This window comes from Bufo bufo, chromosome 7 (assembly GCF_905171765.1).
Source record: "Bufo bufo chromosome 7, aBufBuf1.1, whole genome shotgun sequence".
Classification (NCBI taxonomy): Eukaryota; Metazoa; Chordata; class Amphibia; order Anura; family Bufonidae; genus Bufo; species Bufo bufo.
In genome coordinates, this window is record NC_053395.1 from 13,311,013 (window position 1) to 13,327,015 (window position 16,003).

The 16,003-nt window shown below is 47.0% G+C and overlaps 1 protein-coding gene across 2 annotated transcripts; it reads right to left on the minus strand.

Moving 5' to 3' along the window:
- Positions 1–720: 720 nt before the first annotated feature.
- On the minus strand, positions 721–14,629 carry LOC121007555 (E3 ubiquitin-protein ligase TRIM39-like). 2 transcript variants are annotated; one of them, XM_040439578.1, is made up of 2 exons: positions 13,130–14,629; positions 721–1,447 (listed from the first exon to the last, which is right to left on the minus strand). In XM_040439578.1, the coding sequence occupies exons 1-2, from the start codon at positions 14,627–14,629 to the stop codon at positions 1,298–1,300; spliced, it is 1,650 nt and encodes a 549-aa protein (XP_040295512.1). In that variant the 3' UTR covers positions 721–1,297. The 2 variants fall into 2 exon arrangements, with proteins under 2 accessions (XP_040295512.1, XP_040295513.1); XM_040439579.1 differs by having other exon boundaries at positions 721–1,429; positions 13,112–14,629.
- Between the last annotated feature and the right edge of the window lie 1,374 nt (positions 14,630–16,003).

A 16,003-nucleotide genomic window follows, 5' to 3' on the forward strand; every position in this document is an offset into this window, starting at 1 on the left:
AACCACTCCCCCTACACTTAAACCACCCAATCCCCCTTTACCACAGTCTCCTCATCCCACCTCTTCTAAACCCATCCTATCACCCACTACCTGGGGTCTCCCTAAACCAAACCCCCCGTCATGCTGGCCTCCCCTAAAGGCTACGCCCCCCAGTCCAGCCATAACTTGATGGAGGCTGCATCGTCCTCCTCGTCGGAGCATCAGGAAATATAACGACAAATCTATGACAGCAAATTACTGCTTTAATTAATTTGTTTACATTGATAAGGTATGATGGAAAATATAAAAGAGGCTACAACTTTCATCATCCTGTCTTGGTGTTCTTTGTGGTGTCAGGTCATTGCTTACTGTTTCAGCTTCCACCTCTGTATGGTAGAGCTCAGCTACGACCCACACATCTGGCAGCAGATTATCTGCAGCGGGCTCCAGTAAACTATTGCGTATATTCACACGTAGCAGCTGAGGTGCGGTTTAAAATCTCATGGGAATAAAACATGCAGTTTTGCCCGGTTTTCCAAGCACTCGCTGTTTTATTAGAGAAACTTTAAATTAATGTGCTTCACCCAAACATCTGCAATGGCTTTGAAAACCACAAGGAGACCTCGCGCTTTCCTTATGATGCATTTTCCTCAACCTCTATGTATGAATGTGCCCAAACAGACCAATGTGAACCCCACAAGAAGGGCCCCCGAACCTCCTCCAGCCGCCTAATGGGTAACGACCATGTAACGTCTCCTGCAGCTTTACAAATCCCTGAGTAATGTGAATATAGACAAAGAGCTTCACACATCACTTGTGTCCCCTGAATCTGCTGTAGATATTGCGGGCTCAGCTTAAAGAGGTTTCCCCATCTCACACAGTGGTAGTATATACTGTAAATAAAATATCCCATCACTTTCTGATTTGTTGGGACCCCATCCCCAGAACTGACTCCTCCTTTATTGTTTGGGGAAAGCAGAATGGATATGAGATAAACTAACTTTAAAGAGGACACTTCACCAAACCAGCACTGTGGTCCCTTTATTCCCAGGACCAGTGGGGATCCCGGAGTCAAGGAAGGGATGTCCTCTCCTATCTATATACCAGGACTTTATGAGATGGGAATATTCCTTTAAATTCTGGACAATTATCAGTCTTAGGCCAATTCAAGAATCAATTTTGCATCCGATTTTCAAGGATGACAAAAACATCCACCCATGGAGCCGCCATATACATTGTGTGATTGGAGGCTCCGCCGATACAGCGATATATAGTGACTTATAGACGGACATTATAATGAGACATGGACGCATCGGCCTCAGCTTATTATTCTAACAGAGGCTTCATCCTGCATATAGAAGGCAACATGTAGGGGTTCAGAGAAGGAGGCGGTGAAGGTGTGTAAGTGTCTGATGGGGTCACACAGCTGATAGAAGGACAGACGCCCGGCCTCATAGTCTAAGAAGACCCCACGTCTAGGACATGAATTTATATTGAGGGGTAATATGGCTGAGTTGTGATACGCTGCACATACTGTATCAGACATAACCAGACACCAAGATTTTTCATTATATGTAATACCAGACTCATCTCCTTCCCTTTCTATACTGGGATAGGACAGTCCAACACCACATTCTCCTATCTGGTTCCACTCTAGCTCCCAGTAATGTCTATCTGAGGAGAGGCCACATCTGCTTAACACCTGGGGGTAGATCAGAAACCTTTCTGGTGATTCTGGTCTGTCCTGTTCTTCTTTCTCTGAATCTGTTGCTGTTTTCTGATCTTCTGATATCTTCAAATATCTATGGGCAGTGTCCTCATCCAGCAATATGTCTGGAACATGGAGCCCGAGCTCTGATGTGACATTGGTGACAATATCCCTCATAGATCGGTGTAAGGTCAGTGAGATCAGAACCTCATCCAGATCATTCTCAGACCTGATCTTTCCACCATCTCCCCCTGTGTCCTCATCATCTCCACGACCACATACTGTAATGTCACTTTCTTGTAGGAGTCTTATTGGGTCGGGGATATGACACATCTCCTCCACGTGACGCATTTTCCTGGACAGCTCGTCCTCCTCTATTTCCAGCTTCTTGAACAGATCAGATATCTGGGACACAATCTTCTCCTCCTGCCTGGAGATCTCGCTCAGTGCTTTATTTTCTGCCATTTCCAGTTGCTTCTTAATGTCCATAAATAACTTCCTGACGTTCTTCCTCTTATCAGAGGCCTTCTCCTGGATATTCCTCTGACGATCCTGCAGATTCTGGAGTCTTGTCTGAATATCTGCTTTTTGTGGGTTTAGTTCCTTCAGATATTTCCTCAGCTTCTCTTTCTCCTTCTCAGAGGCCACGTCCAGCAGCTCCACGTCATGTCCCCTGTGCTCGCCGACCAGACAGCAGGACACACAGATACAGGCGGCGTCTATAGGACAATAGTATTTCAGCACCTCCTTGTGTGTGGAACATTTTCTTTCCTTCGGGGTAGCAGTGGGTTCAACTAAAGTATGTTCTGGTGACTTACTGTGTCTACTCAAGTGCTTTTCACAGAACGAGGCCTCACACTGCAGACATGTCCTCACAGCCGGTACAGGAGACTTAGTACAGTAAGTACAGAAGATCCCGGTCTCCTCCATATCAGGCTGAGCAGATAAGAAACGCTCCACTATGTTCCCCAGCTTCCTGTTCTTCTCCAGGGCCGGACGCTCCAGATATTCTGCTCTGCAGTCAGGACAGGAATACACTCCAGCTGCCTCCTGCGCATCCAGCGCACTCACAATACACGAGCGGCAGAAGTTGTGTCCACATCTCAGGGATACGGGATCTGTATAGAGGCTCAGGCAGATGGAGCAGTCCAGCTCGGCACTCAGATCAGCAGACGCCATTGTGGTACGGAGGAGCAGGAACCGAAAGTGCAAAAGTCTCTTCTCATAAAAAGACAGAGAGCTCCTGTAGAGGAATTAACCCCTGCAGCTCAGAGAATGTGTTTACTGCTGATTCATACTGAGGAAGACAATAATGAGTGATCACTGACGGGATCTGGTGCGGATCCTGGTGGAGTAGTTGTAGCACACTCACTAGGACTTCTTTAGTGGAATTGCTGTTTTGTAATGTCCATAGCACTTGTACTGCAGTTAGTAAAGGCTTTGGATGGGTTGATCCTGCTCTATATGCGTTAGATTATTCATTGAAGACATGAATGTAGGGAATTCCAGGATCGGGGTATATTGATCCCTTCACATGCTCCGCACAGAAACCACAATGGGGGTATATAGGTCGCAGATTTTCCGAAGTGGCAAGAAAAGGGGGTGTAGAATGGGCATGCTGGTAAGCCTGTCTTATTTGTCACTTACCATGCCAGTTTTTGGTGTGGAAAATAGCTTAAATGTATGCCAGTAAGGAGGCTGATGTATATTTAAGTCAGTCGTATGTCCTGCTGGAGGATGCGCCAAACTTATGTAGAGGCCTGCATCTTTACATGACATTCCTCCAGCAGCACAGAGGGACTTAAAGGGTAACTGTCATATTTTTTTTTTATTTGCTAGTTTATTAGAGCTAGGCATGTATATCTGAGTTAGTCTTCATTAATGTCTCTTGTCCCTTTCCATCGCTCCCTTAAAAGACCGTTGCTATGGCTTGTCTGTCTCCGGCTAGGAAGACAGAGGGGCGGTCCTTCACACTGCATGCCTGCATTAGTGAGGAGGTGTGTCTCTCAGTAATCCAATCTGATTGGCTGGCAGGAAGCTGCTGGCTACAGCAAGTTTGTATGTGACCTGAGGGAATACAGTTTTGGCCTCAGAGAACTGGCAGAGGAGCCATCTTGAGAAGATCCTCATAATGTAGGATTCAAAACAGCCGTAACTAAGGGGAAAACTCAAGGAAAACAGTGGTAAGTGAAGAAACTAAAGATTGCTTTATGCATAATGCTGCTGCAGCAGTAACATATGCTGAAATAGATTTTTAGATGAAAATATGACAGTTATCCTTTAAGACTGGCAAGGAAAAAGCCAGTCTTAATAAATGACCCCCAATGTGTCTAAAAGACATAGGGAGACATTTATTAAGACCTAACCGTTGCACCGCCTTCTGCACCTGAAATACGCCTAATATAGGCATATTTCAGTATCACAAATGACCCCCAAAATAAATCCTGCACACAGCATGTACAACTGTTTTTTGGGTACAAATTGAGCACATTATTGTTCTAAGTTATTCAAGTGCCTTATTTGTCTGCTTCATTCCTCCGGGGGTCAAGGGTATCGGCACTGGTGTAACTATATGGGTCGCAGCAGTCGCAGTTGCGACCGGGCCCTTGCCGGTGGTACTGTACTTTTCCCTTTATAAGATGCAGTGCATGTTATAAAGGGAATACTAGGGAGCGCTTCCATAATTGAAGCACTCACTAGTATGCAGGAGGAGGAGGGGTGAAGTGCTGTGAGCGCTGTACTTACCCCTCCTCCTGCTTACTCTTCTCAGGTCCCACTCTGCTGTGTCCTGGCTGCCTGCAGCGTTAGGACATACAGAGCGCACTCTGACCTGACGCTGCAGGAAGTCAGGTGACTGTGCAGCGCGGGCCCCAAGAAGAGAGCCAGGACAGGGAGAGTGGTGGCAGGAGACAGGAGAGGTAAGTTATTTTATTATTTTACAGTCTGATCTGAGGTCTGATATGGAGGTCTTATTGGGGGTCTGGAGAGGTTTAATGGGGAGTCTGGAGGTCTTACTGGGGGTTTGAAGTGGTCTAATGGGGGTTCTGGAGGTCTCATTGGGGATCTGGAGTGGTCTCACTGGGGGGGTCTGGAGTGGTCTGACTGGTGGGTCTGGAGGTCTTACTGGGGGTCTGAAGTGGTCTGACTGGGGGTCTGGAGAGGTCTCACTTGGGGTCTGGAGAGGTCTCACAGGGGGTCTGGAGAGGTCTAAAGGGGGTTCTGGCGGTCTCACTGGTGGGGTCTGGACTGATCTGACTGGGGGTCTGGAGAGGATTAATTGGGGGTCTGGATGTCTGACTGGGGATCTGGAGTGGTCTAATGTGTGTATGGACATCCGATTTGGGGTCTGGAGAGGTCTAATGGGGGGTCTGGAGGTCTGACTGGGGGTCTGGAGAGGTCTAATGGGGGTATGTACATCTGATTGGGGGTCTGGAGAGGTCTAATGGGGTATAGACGTCTGATTGGGGGTCTAGAGGTCTAATGGGGGTCTTATCTGAGGTCTGATATTGGGTCAGGGTCTTATATGGAGGTCTAATGGGGGGGTCTGATCTAAGGTGTAAAACTAGGGTCTGACAGAGATCTAAAGGGGGTTTGGTGTGAGATGGGGGGGGTCTCATTTAGGGTTTTATATGGGGGTCTGATCTGAAAGGGGTATTTTTTGTACTAGCGCACAATATAAAGGTGTGTTTTTGTACTAAGTGAAGTGAATGGGGTTGCGTGAAAATCGCAAGCATCCGCAAGCAAGTGCGGATGCAGTGCGATTTTCACGCACGGTTGCTAGGAGACGATCGGGATGGAGACCCGATCATTATTATTTTCCCTTATAACATGGTTATAAGGGAAAATAATAGCATTCTGAATACAGAATGCAAAGTAAAATAGTGCTGGAGGGGTTAAAAAAAAATAAAAAATTTTTTAACTCCCCTTAATCCACTTGCTCGCGTAGCCCGGCATCTCCTTGTGTCTCCTTTGTTGAAGGACCTATGGTGAGCATTAAATACAGTTACAAGACCTTTGATGACGTCACTCCGGTCATCACATGGTACGTCACATGATCTTTTACCATGGTGATTCACCATGGTAAAAGATCATGTGACGTACCATGTGATGACCGGAGTGACGTCATCAAAGGTCCTTTACCCAGGTCCTAAAGAAAGGGGACAGAAGCAGATGCCGGCTGCGCTATCAAGTGGACTAAGGTGAGTTAAACATTTTTTTATTTTTTTTTTAACCCCTCCAGCGCTATTTTACTATACATTCTGTATTCAGAATGCTATTATTTTCCCTTATAACCATGTTATAAGGGAAAATAATACTATTTACAGAACACCGATCCCAAGCCCGAACTTCTGTGAAGAAGTTTGGGTTTGGGTACCAAACATGTGCGATTACAATGTTTTGCACTCGCGCGGAAAAATCGCGGGTGTTCCGGCAACGCACCCGCACATTTTCCCGCAACGCCCGTGTGAAAGAGGCCTTAGGCTCAGTTCACACTTTACTTATTTGGTTAAAGATCCAAAACTGACCAAATAACTAAATTATGAACTTGTCAATGTTAGTGCCAGGTATGAAGAACAATGCAGCGACCCAAGACTCTATTAGGCTACTTTCACACTTGCGGCAGCCTTTTCAGGTGGGGAAACAGCCTGCCGGACCGGTGCTACCGCTAGTCCACCGTATCACCGGAAATCCGCTCCAACCCCATTCACTATAATGGGTGCGGGCCAGAGGTCCAGCCGCGGAACAAAACTGCAGCACCGGACCTCTGGCCCGTCCCCATTCTAGTCAATAGGGCTGGAGCGGACACAACAAAATCTGTAGTATCAGGCTGCAATTTCACCCCAATTACAGAATCAAGGATTCATGGAATTACTTATGTATAAAAGAACGTGATTAACCTAAAATCAGTAGGATTAGAGTACATCAAGCAACAAACATCCTGCTGGCTGTCACCCCACCAACTCCAACTGGGCAAAGTGGTCTGCAATAACGGGCGCAACCACTTGGCTGCCCTGAAACTAGTGGAAATAACACATGCTCCCTGCGGTGCTGGCAATGTCCAGGAGACTGTCCCTCTTCTCAGCCATGCTCACATGGTGAGGAACGTTCTCTTGGACTTGCAGCCTCAGAATTGTCTACTATTTCTGCGATGTTCCAGCTCACTTCCACATTGCACCTGCTAGAGAGTCTGTAGGAGCAGCAGAAAGCCATGAACTATTTGGTCGTGCACCAGACGGCCTCAGCAGGTCGGGCGGCGGCAGCTCCTGCCGTTCATGCTGCAGTTGTCCCTCATATGTATTTCTGAAGAGAAGCTGACGGAGGAGGAGGAGGAAGAACGGCTGACACATCCTGTTGTCCACTCTGCAGCTGTTGGGGACGCACAATGAGCATCTCCCACGCAGGACGAGGAGGTGCTGTCACTGGAGGAGGAAGAGGATGATGATGGTGGGGACACCAGCCACCAGACCCAATCACCTCAGTGAGGGGCGGAGGTGGAAGGACCTGGCTCCTTGGGCACGCTGGCCAGAATGACAACCTGGAGACTTTCCTGCTCACACAGTGACAGGCGTATGGCTGACATTGAGCAGTCTGAGGATTACTGGATAGCCATGCTTTTGAGCACTCACTATCAAGACAAAATGGAGGAATGTTTTCCTCTCGCAGAAAGGGAGGACAAATTACGCTATTACTAGGAAACACAGGGGGAGATTTATCAAACTGGTGTAAAGTAGAACTGGCTTAATTGCCCATAGCAACCAATCAGATTCCTCCTTTCATTTTCCACAGAAGATGTCAAAAATGAAAGGTGGAATCAGATTGGTTGCTATGGGCGACTAAGGCTACTTTCATATCTGCGTTTTTTTTCTCAAAACCTGAAATAAACTAATCAGTTTTGTCCACATTCCCTGTCAATGGAGACAAAACTGATCAGTATGCATCAGTTCAGTTGTGTTTTGAGGCCAGAGACAAAACCGCTGCAAGCTGCGTTTTTGTGTCCGGTTTGCAAAACTGAACAAACCTGATCAGCCCTGAAAATCAACGTAAGTCCCCTTTCACACTAGCGTTAAAGTTTTCCGGTATTGAGTTCCGTCATAGGGGCTCAATACCGGAAAAAAAGGATCAGTTTTGTCCTAATGCATTCTGAATGTAGAGCAAGCTGTTCAATATGCATCAGTTCAGTCACTTTTCCGCTATTTGGCCGGAACACTTGTCGGATTGCCGGATCCGGCATTAATTTCCATTGAAATGTATTAATGCCGGATCTGGCACTAAGTTTTCTGGAAAACCGGATCCGGTTTCCCGGTGTACGCATGCACAGACCTTTAAATCTGTGAAAAATAAATAAATACCTTTTTTCCGGATGACACCGGCGAGACGGATCTGGTATTGCAATGCATTTGTCAGACGGATCTGCCTGCTGGAATCCAACAACGCAAGTGTAAAAGTACCCTAAGGGTACTTTCACACTAGCGTTAGGCTAGTTTCACACTAGCGGCAAGGTACTCCGGCAGGCTGTTCCGGAGGGTGAACAGCACGGCAGAGCATGCCAAGAGGGGGACGGAATAAAAGTACTACATGTAGGACTTATATTCCGGCTGCCTCTTGGCATGCGCTGCCGTGCTGCTGCCGGAACTCCGTCTCGCCCCCATTATAGTCAATGGGGACGGAGAGGTAGTCCGGGGGCACACGTGCACTAGCCGCAGCACAGATCAGACAGGCTGTTCACCCGCGAGAACAGCCTGCCGGAGTCCCTTGCCGCTAGTGTGAAAGGGGCCTAAGAAGAATCCGGCAGGCAGTTCCGTTGACGGAACTGCCTGCCGGATCCGGAAATCCGTATGCAAACGGATATCTTTTTTCCCCAGATCCGGATCCAGTAGACTTATGCATTGAAATACCGGATCCGTCTTTCCTGTATCATGCCGGAATAACGGATCCGGTATTTATTTTTTCAAAGCTAGAAACAACTGCGTATGCGCAGACCGGGAAAACCGATTCCCGGATCCGGCATTAATACATTTCAATGGAAATTAAGTGTTCTGGAATTTTGGACAGAGAAAATACCGCGGGAAGCAAAACATCCTGATGCATACTGAACGGATTGCTTTCCAGAATGCATTAGGACAAAACTGATGTGTTTTTTTCCGATATTGAGCCCCTATGACGGAACTCAATACCAGAAAACTTTAACGCTAGTGTAAAAGTACCCTAAGGCTACTTTCACACTATCGTTAATATTTTCCGGTATTGAAATCCGTCAATACCGGAAAAAAAACGCTTCTGGGGACAAAACGTAACTGAACAGTAGGGAATGCTCCAAAATGCATTCCGTTCCATTCTCATACCGGAGCGCAGCATGCTTCAGTTTTCTTTCTGTCCTGGGATGCGGAGCAAAACGGATCCGTCATGACCCACAATGCAAGCAGTTTTCTCTGCCACAATCTGACACAATAGAAAACGGATCCGTCTTCCATTGACTTTCAATGTAGTTTATGACGGATCCATCTTGACTATGTTAAAGATATGTTACAGATAATACAACCGGATCCGTTCATAACGGATGCAGATAGTTGTATTATCAGTAACAAAAGCGTTTTTGCTGAACCCCGCCGGATCCAGCAAAAACGCTAGTGTGAAAGTACCCTAAGGCACACTATTGTTAATATTTTCCGGTATTGAAATCCGTCATAGGGTCTCAATACCGGAAAAAAAACGCTTCCGGGGACAAAACGTAACTGAACAGTAGGGAATGCTCCAAAATGCATTCCGTTCCATTCTCATACACAGCATGCTTCAGTTTTCTTTCTGTCCTGGGATGCGGAGCAAAACGGATCCGTCATGACCCACAATGCAAGCAGTTTTCTCTGCCACAATAGAAAACGGATCCGTCTTCCATTGACTTTCAATGTAGTTTATGACGGATCCATCTTGACTATGTTAAAGATAATACAACTGGATTAGTTCATAACGGATGCAGATGGTTGTATTATCAGTAACGAAAGCGTTTTTGCTTAACCCCGCCGGATCCAGCAAAAACGCAAGTGTGAAAGTAGCCTAAGTTAATGGCGCCCATTGACTTACAATGATTTTTATGCCTGTTCGGGTTTGTTCAATTTTGAACTGTAGCCATCAGGATTAGTGTTGAGCGAACTTGTGTTTTAAGTTCAGCATCTAAAGTTCGGGTTCGGGTTATTGAAGATTTGCGTTATGGATTCCGCTACCACGGACCAAGTTATGGTCCGTGGTAGCGGAATCCATAACGCGATTCTTCGATAACCCGAACTTTAGACGCCGAACTTAAAACACAAGTTCGCTCAACACAAATCAGGATGTATCAAATGGAACGGATCCTGTTCTGTCTTCATACACGTTCACACAGTGAGCAGCTTAACCCATTCCTGTCTTCCAAATAAGAGGACTGTTCTTTGTAGTCTAACTTGTTTATTGGTAACAGGTTGTTTGATTGGCAGAACAGGAGTATTTGATTGATTGATTAATTGGTAAATCTATAAGAATACAAATATTATGTATAAGTATAAAGCATGTACTATAAGATTAACAGTCATCAGTGAAAACACATGGTAAAATGGCTGCCTATACATAAGATGCAAGTCTAACTAACAGCAAGACCTCCCTGAGTAACAGTATCAGGACTAGCTGAACAGCTCTGCATAACATAACCTCCCTGAGACAGAGGTAGATGTCTTACCAGATATGCTTGTAAAAGGATGGTGGAGTTTGAAAAGGAGATCTGCAGGAGACAGCTCTGCTGATGTCCTGTAACATGGGGACTGGGCTTCTCCCTCCCAGAATGCATTACACTCCCACAATACAATAATCTTTATTAACAGAAAAACAAAGTGTAGTACATTTTTAACACCGCTAGATGGTGCTATAACCAATCTAATAACTACAGAATACCAAAACTTAAGGCGGACGTGATCTTGGAATTTTCACACTAGCGTTAAACTTTTCCGGCATTGAGTTCCGTCCTCGGGGATCAGTACCGGAAAAAAACGCTTCAGTTATATCATAATGCATTCTGAATGGAGAGAAATCCATTCAGTATGCATCAGGATGTCCTCAGTTCAGTCACTGAACGGCGTTTTGGCCGGAGATAATACCGCAGCTCTGATACATACACTTCTCAACTACACAGACATACAACTCTGCTGCATACACTGCTCATCTACACAGACATACAGCTCTGCTGCATACACTGCTCAACTACACAGACATACAGCTCTGCTGCATACACTGCTCATCTACACAGACATACAGCTCTGCTGCATACACTGCTCAACTACACAGACATACAGCTCTGCTGCATACACTGCTCAACTACACAGACATACAGCTCTGCTGCATACACTGCTCAACTACATAGACATACAGCTCTGCTACATACACTGCTCATCTACACAGACATACAGCTCTGCTACATACACTGCTCATCTACACAGACATACAGCTCTGCTGCATACACTGCTCAACTACACAGACATACAGCTCTGCTGCATACACTGCTCAACTACACAGACATACAGCTCTGCTACATACACTGCTCAGCTACACAGACATACAGCTCTGCTACATACAGGAAGTAACGGCAGGTATAGCGTATTCCTAACACTTTTCCACAGGACGACAAACAGAAAAACGAAAAATGAGAAGCACAAAATAAAACCGTCCAGGGAAGAAAAGCGTCAGTTACACTGAGAGGCGCCAGGAACCTCGTGCCTCCAGGACGTGAGGCGGTGGCTGCGCGGCTGCTCTACAATAGTTCAGCGACACAGAGAGGGAAGTATTAGAAAGCCGCACCCCGAGCCACATACACCGCCATATAATGCTGCTAACAACAGAACAGAATGTGCATGAAAACCGTACGGTATTAATCACTAGACATGGCGAAGTGCGGCCGACAGTAACGTAGCGCGGGCGCCGTCCGACATGCTGCGCCGCAGGGAAGGCGACCATTACAAGGGATAGTTAGAAAAGTGCTGAGTCCAGGCGACGAGCACAACAATGGGAGCTCTATAGGCGGCACAATACGGAGCGCGCGGTATGTTCTCACACTAACACAATGTATAGAGTTGGGACCAAGACACCTCGTCGTGTAGACGTCGCCTTAAACTGAGCGCGTGCGACCAGCTCAGCGCGACCGGCCAAAAATAAGGACAAGAACAGCAGGTGGCGCTGTACAGATCCAGTGTATTGCAGAACTCATTACCTGCGGTTATAAAAGACATGATGGCGGAGGAGACCACTGACACCCAGATGATAGGACCGACAACTCTGATGGACAGAAGTAGTCAGACATTTATTCCATAAAAAGGGAAAAAACACAACAAATGCCGCGTATAGTGCGGAAAGAAGCGTCACATTGTCACATCTCTACAGAAATAGGAAAAGCTGATTAATAATTATATGTTCCCCAAATGTGTCCCAGAAACATAAAGAAGCCCCTACAGCGACCTCAGTGGAGGACGGGGAAGGGTTAATGATGACCCCCATGAGGTACGGGCACTCGGCGGTGTATCTCCGCTCCAGGATCCACACCTGTTACCTGCAGATCCTGACACGGATTTCCCCAGATCTCCCCCTCTGCATTGTAAAGGGAGAAATCCGCACGGACAATCTATCGGCCGCAGATCTCCGGATCCGCTCCGCAGGTCACTCCGGACGCAGGAAACTTCCGCTCCGTGTAGATGAGATACTGAGAATCCCATCTGCTTAGGCGGTATTATTTCACTCTGGAAAACCAGCAGGTAATACGCACCGTGCGCTTGTACCCGAAGGCCATCTGCGCACGCTGCGGAATACGCTCAGTCTTTCCACGCGAATTCCCATATGGAAAAACCGTAAGGAATTACAGCACCAGCAAAGTGTATGAGATTACCCCGATCACGTACACTTCGCCGATTATTTCCGTGCGGATTCCCAGATCTGCGGCCTGTCAGTTATGTTTGTGGTTTTATCTGCGGGTTTCACCCTTTCCAGTGGAAAACCGCATCTTATCCGCACCAAAAACCGTAATCCCACATTGCAGGTATTGGTGCGGATACGCTGCGGATCTGATGTGCGTTCACCCGAACTCGTGTCCAGACGACGTAACTTTTCATTTGTCTCAAGCATCGATTCTGGATCTGATCTCCAAGGAATATAAAATAATCGTACAGTAAACCCCCCCCCCATAGAGCCGCCATATACATTGTGTGATCGGAGGCTCCGCCCATACAGCGCTATATATTGACTTATAGGCGGAGATTATAACGGGACGTGGACGCATCGGCCTCAGCTTATTATTCGAACAGAGGCTCCATCCCACACATAGAAGACAACATGTAGGGGTTCAGAGAAGGAGGCGGTGAAGGTGTGTAAGTGTCTGATGGGGTCACACAGCTGATAGAAGGACAGACGCCCGGCCTCATAGTCTAAGAAGACCCCAAGTCTAGGACATGTTGTATCTACACTGAGGGGGGATCTGACTGAGCGGTCACACACTGCACATCCTGCACCAGACATAACCAGACACCAAGATTTATCATTACATCTAATATCAGACTCATCTCCTTTCCTTTCTATACTGGGATAGGACAGTCCGATGTCACATGCTCCTTTCTGGTCCCACTCTACCTCCCAGTAATGTCTTCCTGAGGAGAGGCCACATCTGCTTAACACCTGGGACCAATCCAGGAACCTCCCTGATGATTCTGGTCTGTCCGGTTCTTCTTCCTCGTCTTCTTCCTCGTCTTCTTCCTCGTCTTCTTCCTCGTCTTCTTCCTCGTCTTCTTCCTCGTCTTCTTCCTCGTCTTCTTCTGTTCCTGTTGCTGTTTTCAGATCTTCTGATATCTTCACATATTCATTAGCAGTGTCCTCATCCAGCAATATGTCTGGAACATGGAGTCCGAGCTCTGATGCGACATTGGTGACAATATCCCTCATAGATCGGTGTAAGGTCAGTGAGATCAGAACCTCATCCAGATCATCCTCAGACCTGCCCTCTCCACCATCTCCCCCTGTGTCCTCATCATCTCCATGACCACATACTGTAATGTCACCTTCTTGTAGGAGTCTTATTGGGTTGGTGACATGACACATCTCCTCCAGGTGACGCATCTTCCTGGACAGCTCGTCCTCCTCTATTTCCAGCTTCTTGATCAGATCAGATATCTGGGACACAATCTTCTCCTCCTGCCTGGAGATCTCGATCAGCGCTTTCTTTTCTGCCATTTCCAGTTGTTCCTTAATGTCCATAAATAACTTCCTGACCTTCTTCCTCTTATCAGAGGCTTTCTCCTGGATATTCCTCTGACGATCCTGCAGATTTAGAAGTTTAGTCTGAATTTTTGCTTTTTGTGGGTTTAGTTCCTCCAGATATTTCCTCAGTTTCTCTTTCTCCTTCTCAGAGGCCACGTCCAGTAGCTCCACGTCATGTCCCCTGTGCTCGCCGACCAGACAGCAGGACACACAGATACAGACGGCCTCTATAGGACAATAGTATTTCAGAACCTCCTTGTGTGTGGAGCATTTTCTTTCCTTCGGGGTAGCAGTAGGTTCAACCAAAGTATGTTCTGATGACTTACTGTGTCTACTCAAGTGCTTTTCACAGAACGAGGCCTCACACTGCAGACATGTCCTCACAGCTGGTACAGGAGAATCACAGTAAGTACAGAAGATCCCGGTCTCCTCCATATCAGGCTGAGCAGATAAGAAACGCTCCACTATGTTCCTCAGCTTCCTGTTCTTCTCCAGGGCCGGACGCTCCGGATATTCTGCTCTACAGTCAGGACAGGAATACACTCCAGCTGCCTCCTGTGCATCCAGCGCACTCACAATACACGAGCGGCAGAAGTTGTGTCCACATCTCAGGGACACAGGATCTGTATAGAAGCTCAGGCAGATGGAGCAGTCCAGCTCGGCCCTCAGGTCAGCAGACGCCATTCTGCAATGAATGAAAGTAGTAATATGTTAGCTTCTAGATTGTATAAGTCTCCTACCAGGGGCGTTGCTAGGGTCTCAAAAGATCAGGGGCCCAAGCCCCAATGCATATGGCCCCAGTCGATACCCCCCACTAGCACTAAACACATTTTACCTGCTGCATAGACACCATCAAACATACAGGAGAATACAGCAGCACATACCTCTCACATCCAGGGCCCCCAGGTGATGCCTCCTCTGATGTAGATCTTCTCATCTTCACCATTCGGTCCGGACAACTTCTCACAGCCATGCCTCGTCTCTGCAGAGTGTGACACACACAGACATCTTAGGTTCCTCACATTTCTATCATCATCCTCCATCCTCGAGTCCCAACACTGTTATCCTGCTGCTCGCTGTGCCCCCCAATACCCCAAAATAATATCCTGAAGAAATACTAGTGCCCCCCATAGTAATAGTGCTCCTCATAGTCCCACCAATAGCAATTCCCTTCTAGAATGCCCTCATTAGTAATACAGCCCCCTACAGTGCCTCTAACAGTAATACTGCTCCCCAAGAGTGCCCCCATTAGTAGAAGAGCCCTCCTGTATTAATAATGCCCTCACAGAGCCCCCAGTAGCAATAAGGTCCCCCTATTGTTCCCCCAGTGGTAATAAAGCTCCCTACAGACCCCTCAGTAGTAAAAAGGCCGATGTATAAGCCTCCTATAGAGCCCCCTGTAGCAATCAGGACCCCGATAATGTCCCCTGTATTTATAATGCCCCCCTGCAGTGCCCCCTATAGTTAAAATCTTCCCTGTAGTGCCCTCAGAAATAATAATGCCCCAGTCATTCCAACAGACAGGCCCATGTAAGTAAGAACATCATCTCTCCTGCCCCCTCCAACATACAGTCCCATGTAAGAAACATCATTCCCTCCCTTTAGCATCATCCAACACACAGTCCTATGTAAAATACATCACACTCTGTCTCTCAGTGGCCCCCAGCATTAATAATGTCCCTCATAGTGGCCCCCAGCATTAATAATGTCCCTCATAGTGGCCCCCAGCATTAATAATGTCCCTCATAGTGGCCCCCAGCATTAATAATGTCCCTCATAGTGGCCCCCAGCATTAATAATGTCCCTCATAGTGGCCCCCAGCATTAATAATGTCCCTCATAGTGGCCCCCAGCATTAATAATGTCCCTCATAGTGGCCCCCAGCATTAATAATGTCCCTCATAGTGGCCCCCAGCATTAATAATGTCCCTCATAGTGGCCCCCAGCATTAATAATGTCCCTCATAGTGGCCCCCAGCATTAATAATGTCCCTCATAGTGGCCCCCAGCATTAATAATGTCCGTCATAGTGGCCCCCAGCATTAATAATGTCCGTCATA